Source organism: Rhea americana, unplaced genomic scaffold (genome assembly GCF_003343005.1).
Source record: "Rhea americana isolate MKP2758 unplaced genomic scaffold, rheAme1 scaffold_117, whole genome shotgun sequence".
Lineage (NCBI taxonomy): Eukaryota > Metazoa > Chordata > Aves > Rheiformes > Rheidae > Rhea > Rhea americana.
This window is the reverse complement of record NW_028185228.1, coordinates 678,338-693,234: the sequence shown is the minus strand read 5'-3', so window position 1 is coordinate 693,234 and position 14,897 is coordinate 678,338. Positions and strand designations below refer to the sequence as shown.

Below are 14,897 nucleotides of genomic sequence, written 5' to 3'. Positions count from 1 at the left end.
GAACACTACAGCATGGATGCTTGGTTAGGCCTGGCCTTTATTKCTTTGGGGTCATCATGAGCGCATTAGGGTTTGCTTCATTAAAGCATGGCACACAGGGCTTGTGCTTAACTGCTGCCACCTKCATAAAGGAACAGTGCTTTCCAATTTTCATTTTGTATGTGCTGTGGGATGTAGACAATTTATTCTAATAACGCAATACAATAGGATAGAATGGGCTACTTTCTCTAGGATTAATAGAAAAATACACATTCGGTCAAACGGGATGCATGTTATGGGTTTGGACTAAGGGTGTCTAACCTAAAATTCAGGAGCATGGAACTGATAAATAAAAACAATAAAAAGAAAGGGCTGAGATTTCTTCTGTGGCTTTACCTGCCAACACATTCTCATTACGTTTGGGGCCAGGATTCCTCCCTGTAAGTGTTTGTTTGCAACTTGCTAAACAGCTGGCAAAGCAAAGTGCACCTGATGGAAATGAGAATTGACTAAGCCCTGAGATGCCTGGTCCCTTGTGTGGGTGTGAAGCAGGCAACGGCCAAAGCACGAAGGCCTCCTTAGCGTAACAAGGAGAGCTGACAAGGAAAAGCCCAGAGGGTTAAAAGAATCCCAGCCTCTCCACTAGGAAAAGTCAAGCAAAACAAAACAAAAGACAGAAAGGTCAAGTCTAAAGGCTTTTTTTCACCCTGCCTACTTACAAACAATTGTGGTCTATAGTTTTTTCACCCTGTCCTCTTACAGCAAGGTGGAATAAATTATACTCTATTGAAATTACATCTGTTTCTTTATTATGACTGAAGAGCACAAGACAACATCTTTGCACTGGGAAGGGAAATTCTTTGGTTTTGGGAAACTGTTTAAAAAATAGTATCCCAAGGACCTCTGAAAACTATACCAACAGGAGAAGTTTAACACCTCATTGAATTATAGCCACCTGCAGAATAGAAAAGTAAATGTTCATACAGTAGAGAGGATCAGCGTTCAGCATTTTACAGCAGGAAATATTGAAAAAACAACGAAAAATAGGGGGGGGAACTCAACTGCAAACAAAACGATTAAGCAAATGTGGTTGAATGGGAAATTGAATCTAGTCATATGTTTTTTTCTGGTTAGATCGCCATGGYGTCCACTCCGAGGTGGGCAAATCCCGACACATAGCAGGTCACAATTCTTATGTCACTGTGAGCATGCTATCCAAGCTAGCAAGCTGGCATATGACAAAAGAAATATGTACAAATTTAACTGTCTGTAAAGAGCCAGAATTTTAGTTTCATTTCTCGTAAAGTACAGAATTCCTTCTGAATAGAGAAAGAGCTTTTCAAGTTGGAGAAAAAAGGCCTGCTTGGCTGCCATTTTCATAATAAGCATGTCCTGCACACCTTGGCGTCCATAACTAGAAGCCCAGAGTAATTAGGAGAAAGTGCACTGCTGACTGCAAAGCCTTACAAGGGGARAAGCTGCAGTGCTGCTACAAACATACCAAGGACCAGAATGCCATTACTTTTCACTTGCCCCAACCAACGCTCACTGCGGTCTTTCGTTTTACAGCACAGGGTCGGACTGGCCTGTTGCACTGGGAAGACCCAAAGGAGCTCAGCCAGCTCAACAGGAATTCGCCCTGGAGATCCCCCCTCTTCAAGGGGGACGCTGGCTCTTTGAGATGTCAGCAGTGTGTCCCTGTGGGCTGGGTCACAGCCTTGCTGGCATGCTGCCCTCAGGGACCATGCACTGCTTCTGTCACCAGCAGAGAGAAGTAGAAGGCAACGCTTCTGCTCTCCTACAGCTGTGGAGGTTTTGTTCGACACTGGAAGCATCAACAAGCCCCTTGTTCTACAGCTGAGGCATGATCATATTCAGGAAGCTGAATGATAAGGAAATACGTCTTTTCTAATCAAAATCACTCCCCATCATCAGAAGTGAACATATTTCTGAAGCCTTCTCACAGAAAATGCTGATGGGATTGATACATTTCCAGGAGACATTTCATCTCAATGATACAGCACTGATCACCCAAGGTTTAATTTAATGCATTYTGATCATCTTAAATCATGTGTTCCCTATATTTCCAAGATATGTTATTATGAGAGGTCTGGAAAAAGAAGCGTTAATACTAAAGAAATTCTTCTACATCTACCTAAGTTAATTGCATAATACTAGCTTTGGAGTTAGTACAGCATTGCTAGTGGGAGTAAACTGAGTAAAGAGCCACATGCCCTTTCTATCATTCAATAAACWGTTGACACCCAGTGCAATAAAATAGCCTAACTCCTACGAAGTGCTCTACTTTCTTTCAAGAAGCCTGTTTCAGTACTTTTAGGGAAGTAGGAAGGAGGTTAAGGTTGGCTGTTTTTCCTATATCTATGTAGAGATGCATATTTGAACAGCAGGTATGTTGAGGATTTACATACATTTGAAATACTTAGGTCATAAGCAGTCCAAGACAGAAAGCCATAAAAATTAACATTCCAGTGACATGACTTCAATCCTTAATAGTCTCACAGGACTCGGTAGCTGACTCTGGGGCACAGATCAGATCTGATTATATGTCAGATCTAAGACATTACAGTTACTCTAGGGAAAAACCATATTTCCATCGGTGTAAACGATAACCTCATTATTTAGCCTAGAAGCAGAATTAATCCAGACATATAATGATTCATAAAACCTTTTCTGAACTAGCAAATTATTGCCAGTCTTCAGTAATGRTGGGTTGAAAATACTCAGTAACTTGTTGCACTAAAATTAAAGGAAAAACTTGAAATGTGAAGTGCTATTCAGCCAGAATTTGGCCCTTAAAGCTTTATGTTTCCCTTCTGTTCACAATACATGCCTAGTGTTCTCCCATTTCCTTTTTTCCAAAATAACAAAAATTAGCAATTTCACATTTTTTCTTTTTTTTTTTTTTAATGATATCTAGTAGATTTGTTGTTTTCATTGGTAGCATATGTGAGGTGGCTTTCAGAAGTGATTTATTTTTGGTTGCAAGCTGCCAATGCCTTCACCCATGTTGACTGTTAGTAATTAGCACCTTCTGGTCCACTGTGGACCATTTCCCACTTGCTGCTTTTGAAGGTGCTAAAACTCATCTTCACCAGCTCTGTGCATCCTAGTTCTATTCCCCTGTCAGGAGGACCACTAAGGCTTTTCTTTTCCTCAGTTAGTAATAATCTATAACYCAAAAGAATATCTGCAAATGTCTTGACAGGATTTTGTTAAGCTGGATATCCTCTGCCGATRAGGGGACTGAGCTGCGATAACATGCATTAGAGCCCTCCTCTCAAGTGGTGTGACCATGGACAAAAACAGATTTTGGCTATGGAAACAACAGGCATGAAAGGAAGTCACCTTAAAAAAGAAATGAGGATTTCCTTATTATCTATTAAATTTTTGGCTATCAGCTAGATGAAAGATAATGATATCTGTCTCATAATGATATYGCTGTCTTACAATGTTGCATTAGTGACATTAATTTTTATAACATTATTTTCCTACAAAAAAGCTCCAGGAGAATTCTGTTCAGACCTCGGCACTTCAATACTAGTGCATTTATGAGCATTTGACTAGAAGCTAAAGCAGGTACATATTTGTGGGTTAATGTCTACCAGCATCTGTGCATGCCTGAGTGCGTGCATTCCTAAAAGGGAAGAACCACAGCACTCACTTAATGAAAATAAAATGCTGAACTTCAGCACGCATATAAAAGAAATATTAAGGTGAACACAAAAATATCAAGTATAACAGAGACAGTTATCTAGTTACCAGACTCATCATTTAACACAAACAGTCAGAAAACAACCAACAGAAAATGTAGTTACATTTTGCTTCAGGAAAATCTCAGTTTGGCCAAATCTTTTCCTTTTCGTGACGATTACTTGAATAGTATCCATGTTGTAAGGCTCATCAGAAAATCTCATTAGAACAGACGTCCTTGTGACATTTCTGTCATTGCTCATTTCTGGTCATGAGAGACATAATGATGAAAAGTCTTACCCACTTCACAGTTTAAGACTGTTGAGCCCACCATTATGGCATTCAGAGTGGTTCCCCATCTTGACCTACAGCACACGCTGGCTTCCCCCCCGCCCCCGCCAAGGGAATGAAGCTTAAAGGTACTCAGAGATTGCAGCTCCTGCAGGACTTGTCTGTCTCCTACACTGCCTGATCCCACGAGGATGAATGGCAAGGTGTTAGTCCTAGTCTTTGCATTCACTAAAGGGCTGTGATAAAAACTATTTTGGAAAAAAACAATCATTATCCAAAATAAAAAAAAAATGTAGTGGAAGCTGTTGATGCCCACAGACAAACTTCAGTTGTTAGAAGACAGGCATTCTCTGCTGATGGCTTTTGTCAGAGGAGCTCAGCAATCAGGAGCTTTTATCATCAGCTCCTGATGATTTTCAGAACTCAGTGCACACTCAGGGATTTTATACTGGGCAAGATGAATGGTGAGAGAAGGCCAAGTCAAAGTGGATGCACAGTAAAACAAAATCTGGAAGAAGCCTCTAAGGAGAAAGGAGTTCCTGATGTCCCAGGAAATTACAATTTTCAGATCCACWGTGAATTACATTCTTTTGGCCACCTCATGTAACTCGTTCTATGCTGGTACATTTCTGCAAAAACACAGAGATTAAGAAAGCAAGCAAAGGAAAAGACAAAGGCATGTAGTCATTTCTGACTGCCAGCCAACTTAGGATGGTTTGATTTCTGAAAGAGAGAGAGGGTAATTTAAAGAATTTGAAATCTTGCGTASAGAGTAGGAGAACCAGACTTGAAAAAAAGCCTTCTGATGTTCCCAGCACTCTGAACAGAATCAGCCCATAAAATTAATATAATTACTATGCGATTTCCATCTGTTAACAAAGCCAAATGATTAGAGCTGCTAGAAAAACTGCCTTAGTGGAACAAACACAGATAATGAATTTAAATAAATACACAAGCAAAAAGACAATGTCAAGCTCAATCACTTGGCAATATTAAAAGTGGAGTAAATGAATTGGCTGTGTATTGCCATATCATTCGGCAGCAACGTCATGGTGAGCGCCTGGATCATGGTTTTCTTTGCCTCTGTAGCTAATTTTGTTTCAGATTTTCTTGGGCCATATGCCAAAACTATCTATCTCTTTTTGACAGCTCCTTTTTCAGATTATTCCACTGGTATTCATTATGTTTTGCTCTGGTTGTTCCTCTGCCCTGTCGGTCTGCTTAAACACCTTCCCCAACTATTCTCGTGTGCCCAGAAAATATTTTTCACGTTTCCCTAACGCTTTCCCAGTTTGCTTCACAAACTTGCTTTACTGAAACAACAGAGAGCTCAAATAAACTCTCTTTAGTCCTCCACTACATTTTTAACAGAGCTAGAAACTATTTATAAAGATATCGTATAATTTTAATATATATTTTATATGAGTAAAACAAAGCACTTGATCGAGTTTTTGAAAATGAGTATATATTAGGTGTCATAACTGTATTCTAAACAACCGCCTGCAATGCACAGCAGTATTACAGGCCACATATCCGTTCAGCAGCTAGCATTTTCAGAAAGTAAAATCTATTTAAAAGTCACAGAGACTTAGCTTCCAAAATACCTAAATCAGTCTTGAAAAGGACATCTCTGCAATRGAACTTGTGAACAGGCAGGCAATCCTACACTCAGAAGAATTATTTTTAACCATAATTTTCCACAAAGATGCTACTAATACATGTTTTAAACCTTTCGTGGAGAAGGCATTTGGTCATGCTTTCCCCTACACAAACTGAAACATCAAGACAGTGAAGCAATCATCTTTCTATATATATGAGTTGACATTTCCTCAGCAAATTGGCCTTCCTCAGTTCTGAAAAATGTCAAGTGTGAGCAAGTTTTATAAACTTAAGTTGAAATACGTTTAAGCACTTTGTGCTGGAGTACAGCAGTATATTTTTAAATATTCATTTTCTATACAAAATGAAGTACTTACTATTTTTGGAGCACTATCATACTTTATAGTATTGTATCACAATACTGTACTAAGAGTGAAGAATTTAAACTTCATGGTTGTTTCCAAGTCACGAGAAGTTATGGAAGATCTCAAAATTTTTGCTCCTATACAAAAATGTGAAACCCTCAGTATGCTGATAAACGTACCATGGCCTAAAAATTTTGTTTGTTCATTAACAGCCTTAAAGCTTTCCCCTTTTTACGTCAGAAGAAGGCAAGCAGGCAGGAAAGGGCATGATATTTTTGCTCATTCATTTTGCTTCTAATCCATGTGTTCAGTAAAGGTGAATAAATAAAATGGTGAAGATTTATTTTTTTTTCAATTCACTCAGTATGTATTATTCATTGATATAAAAATGTTACAAATATTATTAGGATATGTATCTAAATCACAGTCAAGCAGAACTGCTACTATTCCAGAAAAGCCTTATCCTTGCTGACTGTTTTCTCCACAACAGTTAGGTGTTTCAGAGAAAGTCACTTACCTTGTCTGACAGCTAGCGTGGTTGTATAGACCAAGAATAGGAGGATATAATTGAGGAAGCTCTGAAAAACAGGTGTGTTGGCATGGAAATCTTCTGACAAATACTTGCTCGTCAGGCCAATGCCACAGATAAGGAGGGAGAGTACCTGGCCAAGAGCCACAGACAGCAAGAGATCCCTGAAAGGAATGAGAAAAACAGACATAAAACATTCAGCCTCTTTGCCAACCCAGAAATGCTCATCCTCCTGCAAGAAGCACGTCTGAAAGTGTTAAGACACATGAAGAAACATGATGCTTYGATAAGTAAGATACTTATTGGGTGTTGCCGATACAATATTTACATTATTTTTGCTCTGATCTGTATTTCTTGACTTGCCATCTGCATTTCCCTGTTACCAGGCTCCACACAGCTGATAGTTGCTCCTTTTTAGTATGTTCCCCATCATAATTTTCTCCTCTTCACTCAAGAAACAGTTAAATCTGAAAGCCCAGTCTTTTACAGCTTATATCCTTTTTATACCATTTCTTCAGTCTTCTCAGTGATAGCCTTTTCCTTTCCAAATGTCTTTGTCTCTTTTCCTCTTTCCTCAGAACTTTATTATCTCTTAACTGCACGATCCAATTCAGCCCAGACCACCTTGCTTTCTTCAGTTTTTGTCATAGGATATTCTGTCTCCATAGCATAGGAATACATATACGTGTGTGTGTGTACATACATACATACATACATATATATATATATATTCAATTACTCTTCAGAGTTTTCCCAGATCCACTATTTTGTCGGTACCGTCATGCTGACCAAATCTGTTCCACAGCTACATCCTTCTCCTTGCAAAAGCACAAAAATGAGAAAATGCAACATGTTGGTGTGGAACAAGAGCAGAAGAATTACTGCAAGGAAATGCAAAAGGACATTAGAGGGGCACATGTATTTCCAGCCCTGTTGGCTGCTGCTGTCACTGCCATCAGCCCCAGAAAGAAGGGCTGCAAGTCCCTGAGGGAACCCAAGAAGGAGACAGGAAGATGGGAGAGCAGCATGTTACATACCAGAGGGGCTCTGGTACAAAGGAAAAGGTATTAAACAATCCTATGGAAGGACGGGAGCACTCTGTTTAGCAGTAAATATATTTTGCACAAGCTTTCCTCTCCCAAGCAGAATAAAAGAAAGAATTTCTTCAAGGCTGCTTTGCTTTCCCTGACCGATTTCTCTGACCCTGGTTGTGACTATTTGGCAGTGAGGAGGATCTGTGCTACAGCAACAAGTTTCCTAGTAAACTCAAGTGTCAAATTTGTTTCTCTTTTTCTCATAAACAGTCCTCCCACTGATGTGTCTCAGTGTCAGTCCTGGCATGATTCAACCAAACAGGCACTGGAAAATACAGCAGCCTGGGTAGCTATATTCATACAACATACCTCGCCGGCAAACAGGCCGACACAGAGAGTAAGAGAACAAACCTCATCGTGCTAAATCTTGTGTTCTGATGGGACTGCTGCATAAGCCGAGGCTCAGCTTCAGCAACCGCTGCCTCAGCTTTTGCATTGCTCACTCCAATGCAAAACGACCACGCAAAATAAACCCACTCATCAGGGACAACATCTAAAACTAGGAAGTGAAGGCTGCCAAAGCTATGGAGCCTCAATTCCTGCCACCATCTGCAATGCTACTGATGTGAAATGGGAAATTGGAACAGTGACTGCAATTTAAATCGAATAAGCTTGCAAACTTGTATACTTTTATCCTTTATCATGTTGGATGCTGGCCTTTATGTCTTTGAGGTGCAATGAAGGTTCATGCAGCACTGTTCTCATCTGCAGTTTCTGCAGTTTTATTCATTAATAAATTAAGGTTTGCAAATCTGTATCTCTAAACATTTTGCTCCTTTACAAAGGATACAGGTGGTTTGCAGCCTTTCTCTGTGCCTCAGATAAGACCATTAGCAAATGTAACATTACATCCATGGTGGTATTGCATCTGTTCTAGAAAGAAGTATCTTAGATCCCACTTTGATTTACAGAAAGCTAAATATAGCTTCACTTAACCACTCATGAAAGCATTTTATCAATATTACGTTCCTTGCTCCATATGGCAATCAGCTGTTGGACATTACTAATCATATAATTTTTTTCTTCTGGTGGGAAGTTTGAAGAGGCCTTATAAACTGCAGAACTTTTTATCTCCACTCTATATATTTAGATATGTCATCAGGCCTAACCAGGCAGTCTTGACACTTGTTTTAAAAATCCAATCACACAAAAAATAAAAACATCAATTAATTTTTTTTCAGGACTTTATACGCTAACCGTAGCCCTCTGTGGAGCACAGTTTGATTCTGTTCCTGTCGTTTYGCCATTTATAAACCAGGTATTTTTTCAATGGTTGATTCTTTATCAAGTCATTCACCCAAATTTACAAGTGACAGTTTTCCTACAGAAAACATGCCACTGTCTGCAGACCTAGTTATAGCTTCTCCTCAGCTTTTATATTTTACATTTCATAAATATACAAACAAGAAATTAGATATTTTGCTGGTGTCTTCAAGGTAATTYGTATTTTGTGGTGTTCTCTGCAGTTTTGTGTGGGCAAGTGTTCTCTCTTCCAAAGCAGTGGCTTAGAATAGCTTTGCATATCTTCTATTAATTAAAAAAATACATCAAAAATTCCACTCACTATTGTATTACTGAAATCCCCAATGAAGACCAAAGGCAATTAACAATTCAGTAAAAGAAGACATGGACCAAGAATCAAGACTATGAACCTGAACCTCTCCAAGACTGTAGAAAAACTTTGGATATGGATCAGAATATAATCTCTGTAGAGTGAGATAACCTTTATATAAAAGTTGTGTTTTGAACAGCAACAGAATGTGAACAATATTGAAAACTATTTTGTGGAAGAACAGTGAAAGTAGTTTTTATACAAACTTTGATATTTTTTCTTATCTGTGTAAAACAAAATCAGATTTCAGAATAGAACTGTAGTGTTCCTCCTCCAGCCAAAACTTAGTTGAATATTTCAGGATAAGTCATAGAAAAAAATACATCTCTTTTAGTTTTTATTTTTATTTATTTATTATTATTTTTATGTTATTATCTCTTTAATGTGACGTATAAGTAGTATAAGTAAGTTAGCTGTTTAAGCAGAACAAATTCAAAGTCCACGAAGTACTCATACTTCAAGCAAGGATGATCTGTTTTCTGCAGTGACCCATTTTACACAGTCTTATTCCTAGGGGGACAGAAGATTTGGTATGGTCCTCTTCCCTCATCAGTGTAGGTTGTAACTGGCACTAACCACTACCATCACTTTCCTTTAGGCAAGGGAAAAAACAAGTGCTTAGTGCTATCCTCTCAAGCGCTCACTAGGCAGTATCTTTTCTAAATATCACAGTACTGTTGAAATGTGCAACACAGCTCCTAAGCGCAACGCTTTCCCTGTTGCTTTTGAAAGCCTCCACCACACAAAGACTGCACAAAGAGGATGTCTTCTTCCCCCAGCCCTTGGCCTACCACAGCAGCTTCAGCTGTACATCTGATCACTGAGGAAATGACATTCATTTACACCTTGAAGAAAAGTAGTTTGGTTTGAGGACCTTCAAAGAGAACAAGGGAAGGAGTCTCACTACAGCAAGCTTCATAGATGTGCGGCTTTCTGCCTTTTAGAGTGTAATTTTTCATTAGTTGTGTGTTATTTTATTTCCTCACTTGTACCCAGTTTATATCAAAATAAAGCAAATCTTTAAAGCTTCTATTTACAGATCCACTAGGATTAACAATGTCTCCTCAGGCCAAATTTAAATAGGGGAAGACTTTTGGCATATCTCTGAACTTTGACCTTCTCATGAACTCATGATGTTCATTTGGTAATATAGAGCAAGACATCCATCTCTTGGAAAACATCAGTTTAGGATMGTCTCCTTGAATTTTTTCCTAGCATTTGAATTACAATCCTGTGTTGGAATCAATCAATCAAATTCATTTCAGTCTAGTCACTCTTGCTAGTTAATCTGTCTAACACTTGCTAYTGAATTGAACATGTATTTTGAAGTAGGAAGTAGAAGGTCAGAATTACTCCCAGACCTCCAAGTGTCACATTGCTAGACATCCATCATGGGAGTTTCATGATACACTAACAGAGATTAAACAATATTTTTAGAAACAGTGTCAGACAATAAAGCCTCAACTTCGCATTAGAAACCATTTAATTCTGTTTAAAAATTTGGGCTGGTAGCTGCTATGCATCATTTTCACTTGCTCCTCCAGGCATATGGAAATTTCTATTAGTTGTTTTTCTCCTTGTTTATCAGCCAAGCAACATCACAAACTTCTGAAGGCAGATATTCTCATTTCAAAAAACTCTAAAGCTAGTGCTTGGTTCCTAGCACACAAAACATACATTTGCAGCACCAAATCAAGGCAGTGCAACATTCAGAATGGACCACACCATCACAGCTGCCATGTGGTGGATGAATCTGTGACTTACAAAGGGTGGCTAAGTGATTTAAACATTCAGGGCTGTTTTATTCTGACACTAAATCCTATTTTAAAGCACTTTGAATGACAGTTTTCTTTTAACTTCATCGATTTCCCTCCCCGCTTTTGCACTTCGCTTGGTCCCTTTCCACCGAAAGGTCCCCACTGCATCAATTAAAGAGTACTTTAGAGGGTAAAGAACAGAGGCGACTGGTACTTTTAATCTCTAGCATGAGGCGTGTTAATCCTCCAGCATGCCACAGACTCCAGCAGTCAGGAGATTAGCAGTCTATTTCCCGATTTGAGGTTTCAYGAGAGGAACACATCTCTAAAGGCTGTTCTATAGCGCTGTTAGCAGGCCTGCAGGCAGACCTGCGYTTTCTCTGGGATGATAATGACTGCTGTACATAGTTATCTTTCAAAATGGTCCAAGTGTGTATTTAAAAAAAGAAAAAAACAGATACATGTCATTTAGAGACTGATTACTGTCATGCCTTAGCTAAGATGGTGACGTCTGTCACAGCAATACGATTCTGCCAAGCTTCTTCATTTGAGTGTGTTTTAATGCATTTATGTAAAAACATAAGAAAAAATAAACAAGTCTTAAAAAATAGTGTTAAAAATTGTACTTTTATTCAAAGTGAGCTGAGGTTACTTCCCTATGAGAATCATTTATTTAAATGCCTAAATGCGGATGTGGAATCTTATCTTAAACATCTATCAATAAAAATGTTGATACATACCACTATCGGAAAAGAAGGAAAAACACGTGTAAAAAAACTAATGTCAAAAAAGTTGGATGTAGTTGCTTCTATCATGGATTAGTTTTTAAGTTCCAACATCCCATTACATTTAAATAGCTACTTAATGAGGACACGAGTGTTACTCCCATATTTTGCTGGGTGCACTTAATGCACATGGGCAGCTTGTGAAAGAATAAGACTTGTTCAAACCTTTTTCAGGACAACTAAGCAAGCTCTTACTGAAAGCTAAAGCTGCAGATTTTCTCATAGGCTTTAAACATATGAAAACCTCCCAATTGTCCTGCATTGCTTTGAAATTGACTGTAGGAGAACATTATGTGCTAATTTTGCACACACACACAAAAAAAGTTTTTCTTATTTTCCCACTACTCTGACATGTCTGCCACAGAGGGAAGAAATTCTACAAGTTGGCACATCCAAACCTTCCCTCCTTTCTGCCTGTCTTAGTAAGGTAAGGATTGCAGCAAGTATCTTCAGGTAATATATTAAAGCACCTGTAACACGCTTTAGAGCAATTTACACAAGTGACCACAACATTTTATAATAAAATGTTCATAGCACTAAAGAGTAAGTAAGTTCCCCCACATATAAACTGATAATAACATAGCTGACACATGCACCACATTTATTCTGTTAGTCAACTACTTCCACAATCTGCATTCTTCATGGTCATACTGGAAGGTGTCCCAAGTAACTGTAATGGTCTCGAAGGTCTACACAAAAGACTTTCCTCTATTTCTGGCAAAGAAGAACAAACCAACCTAAAATATTTTCAGAATATAGGCATCAACCCTGCACTGTTGAACAATAAGATACCAAAGCTTCAAACCCACCTAAAACCATATACTCAATTAGAATATGAGTAATTCTAATATTCACCTACAAATCAGCGAATGAAACCCACACAACACCAAGCCTATCTATCACTAATTCCTATTGAGTCATTGCTTTGAAATCTGCAGTTGCATTTAAACGATGTATACTTGATCTCAGCACTAAGGATGAATTTTCTACATGGTTAGTTGCAAAGTACTTCAAGCTCCCACTGATGCTCAAAAGAAATGCAGATCTTTTGCAGTACCTTGAGAGGATTAGCTCTTTATTTTCCAAACTTGAACACTTTATTCTCTTTACAAGAGGACAGCACAGCAGACTCCATGTGTCTTAAAGACTTCTGGCTGGCCTGAAAAGCTCCAGGCCTTGAAAATCAAGGCCTATTTATTTGAAGAAAAGATGGCATTGGAAAAAATTGCTAATCTTGAGTTCCTCATCTCTTTTCTCTCCTGCATTCTGATTAAGCTAAAAAAGACTCCTKCCTTCCTTCCTCCCTCCCTTCTCTTCCTTCCTTTTTTCTTTCCCTTCTTCCTCCCTCCTTCCTTCTTTCCTTCCCTCCTTCCTTCCTCCCTCCCTTCCACCCATCAAAGCCTTGAGAGCCTTGAGCCCTTCCAGCTGGGCCAGAAGTAGAAAATTAATTTCTTTTTCACTGCAGTTAAAAGGCTTTCTAACTTAAGCTGGAGAAGAGAGCTCTGTGCCTTCTTGCTATCACTCCTTCTTCCTGCYTCCTCGGGTCACCACCTTCTCAATGTCACTGTGGTTCCGGACAATGAGAACCAAATCTTTTAGACAGTTTCCTCAGTGCAGTGAAGCTCTGTATTGCATGGGATTGACTGTATTCCTATGTTCCCGGTCATATATTACATTTCTGTAGAAAGTGACTTACCTGGGTAGACCCCATAGGAGAGAAGTGAGATGATTGTTCTTTCTTTAGGGAGCCACCTGGGTGGCTGCACAGAGAAGGCTGCAGGGGCTGTGAGGCATGGGCAAGGTAAAGTGGAGTCTCAGCATGAATCTAAAGTTTGCAGCTCATGCAAAGCCCCAGAAACAGCAGTGAGAAAYGGAGAAGGGCCAGCAAGACATCACATGGGTCCACCCAAGAGCTAGAGAACCCCAGGTGACTTTGCTGCCACCCAGTCACTAAGTTAACTAGAAGGACATACTGGGCATAGGGAGAGCTGTGCATGTTTTTCATTCTTTACATCCTAACTTTCCTAGTTGTTTAGTTTTTTTTTCTTAATTTTAAGGTTCTGATTTTTATTGAAATACAACTCAGCTTGAGTTTGAGAGCTTTTTAGGGTACTAAAATTCAAGATGTAGGTACATCCACCTCCAAGCTGCAGCTGATTCGGGGCCCTGTTTCTTTTAAATGATAGCTTGTGGAGCTAGCATAAATTGCTTGGTTCTGATAAAAACAAAGTAGAATCACATTCAGCAAGCGTCCACATTCTCTGGAACAGTTTCTTAAGACAAGATCTTACCTAATAAATTTTTTGTCTCTTGTACATCGCCAACTGCAGCAACCCTTGAAAATGGGTTTCATGTGTTACAGGCTTTTATCCAAGTTCAGACTCATGTGCTCACAAATGCATGTTTTATAATTCGTTAATAACAAAGGAACTAGAAATGCTTTCAGGCTATTCTTACTCACATAAAACTTACCCTTGCATTATTAAACAATATTAAACAATACACTGCAGAGACAATCTGCTGCAGTGACTGCAAGTGCAAACATAGCACTTCATATATTTATTTTTAATAAGAAATGCATTGAAAAGCAGCAAAAGAAGGTGCAGAGAGAAAATTTCCAGGATCTTATCTAGATGGAGTCCAGTGGTAGAACATTACAGATAATTAGATAATACTTCTTTTTTTTATGCAACTTGTTAATAGTCAGCTTAATCATACTAGCTCACAAAAAAACCAACAAATTTATCCTAAAAATATGCTTGCATTTTAAAATAGACTGCAGCCTTCTAACCAGCCATTTCCTAGTGCTTAGTTCACCTACAGATTGCAGACTTTGAACACCATGGACCATTTCCATTTAGCAATGAAGGTCTCTCCCTATGTAGTTCTTGGAAACTTCCCAGTTTAGAGAGCACTGAATAGACCGAAAATATTTCAACCTTTCTGATGGAATCAAAAATACAATTATAGATTACCACCTGATAACAAAATCATATTTCAGGTTATTTTGGTCAGATAAACTGACTGAAGCTAACTGCGGTGCATAAACTTTTATAAATTGTCACTACCTACCTCAGAGAGAAATCAAGGCTCCCAGATCTAGAGATTCCTTCTTGACTGGAATACTAAATGACAGAATTTACTTTCCACATGAAAACTTACAAAAGTAGTTACA

The 14,897-nt window shown here is 38.7% G+C and overlaps 1 protein-coding gene across 1 annotated transcript in view; it reads right to left on the bottom strand.

Annotated features, from left to right (window-relative positions):
• Positions 1 to 7,924, bottom strand: part of SLC35F1 (solute carrier family 35 member F1) — a 111,076-nt gene extending 103,152 nt beyond the window's left edge. The window contains exons 1-2 of the mRNA XM_085318738.1: positions 7,878 to 7,924; positions 6,463 to 6,638 (exon numbers count right to left, since the gene is read on the bottom strand). Of these exons, the coding sequence (XP_085174864.1) occupies positions 6,463 to 6,638; positions 7,878 to 7,924 (223 nt within the window). The remainder of the gene's footprint in view (positions 1 to 6,462; positions 6,639 to 7,877) is intronic.
• Positions 7,925 to 14,897: the final 6,973 nt, after the last annotated feature.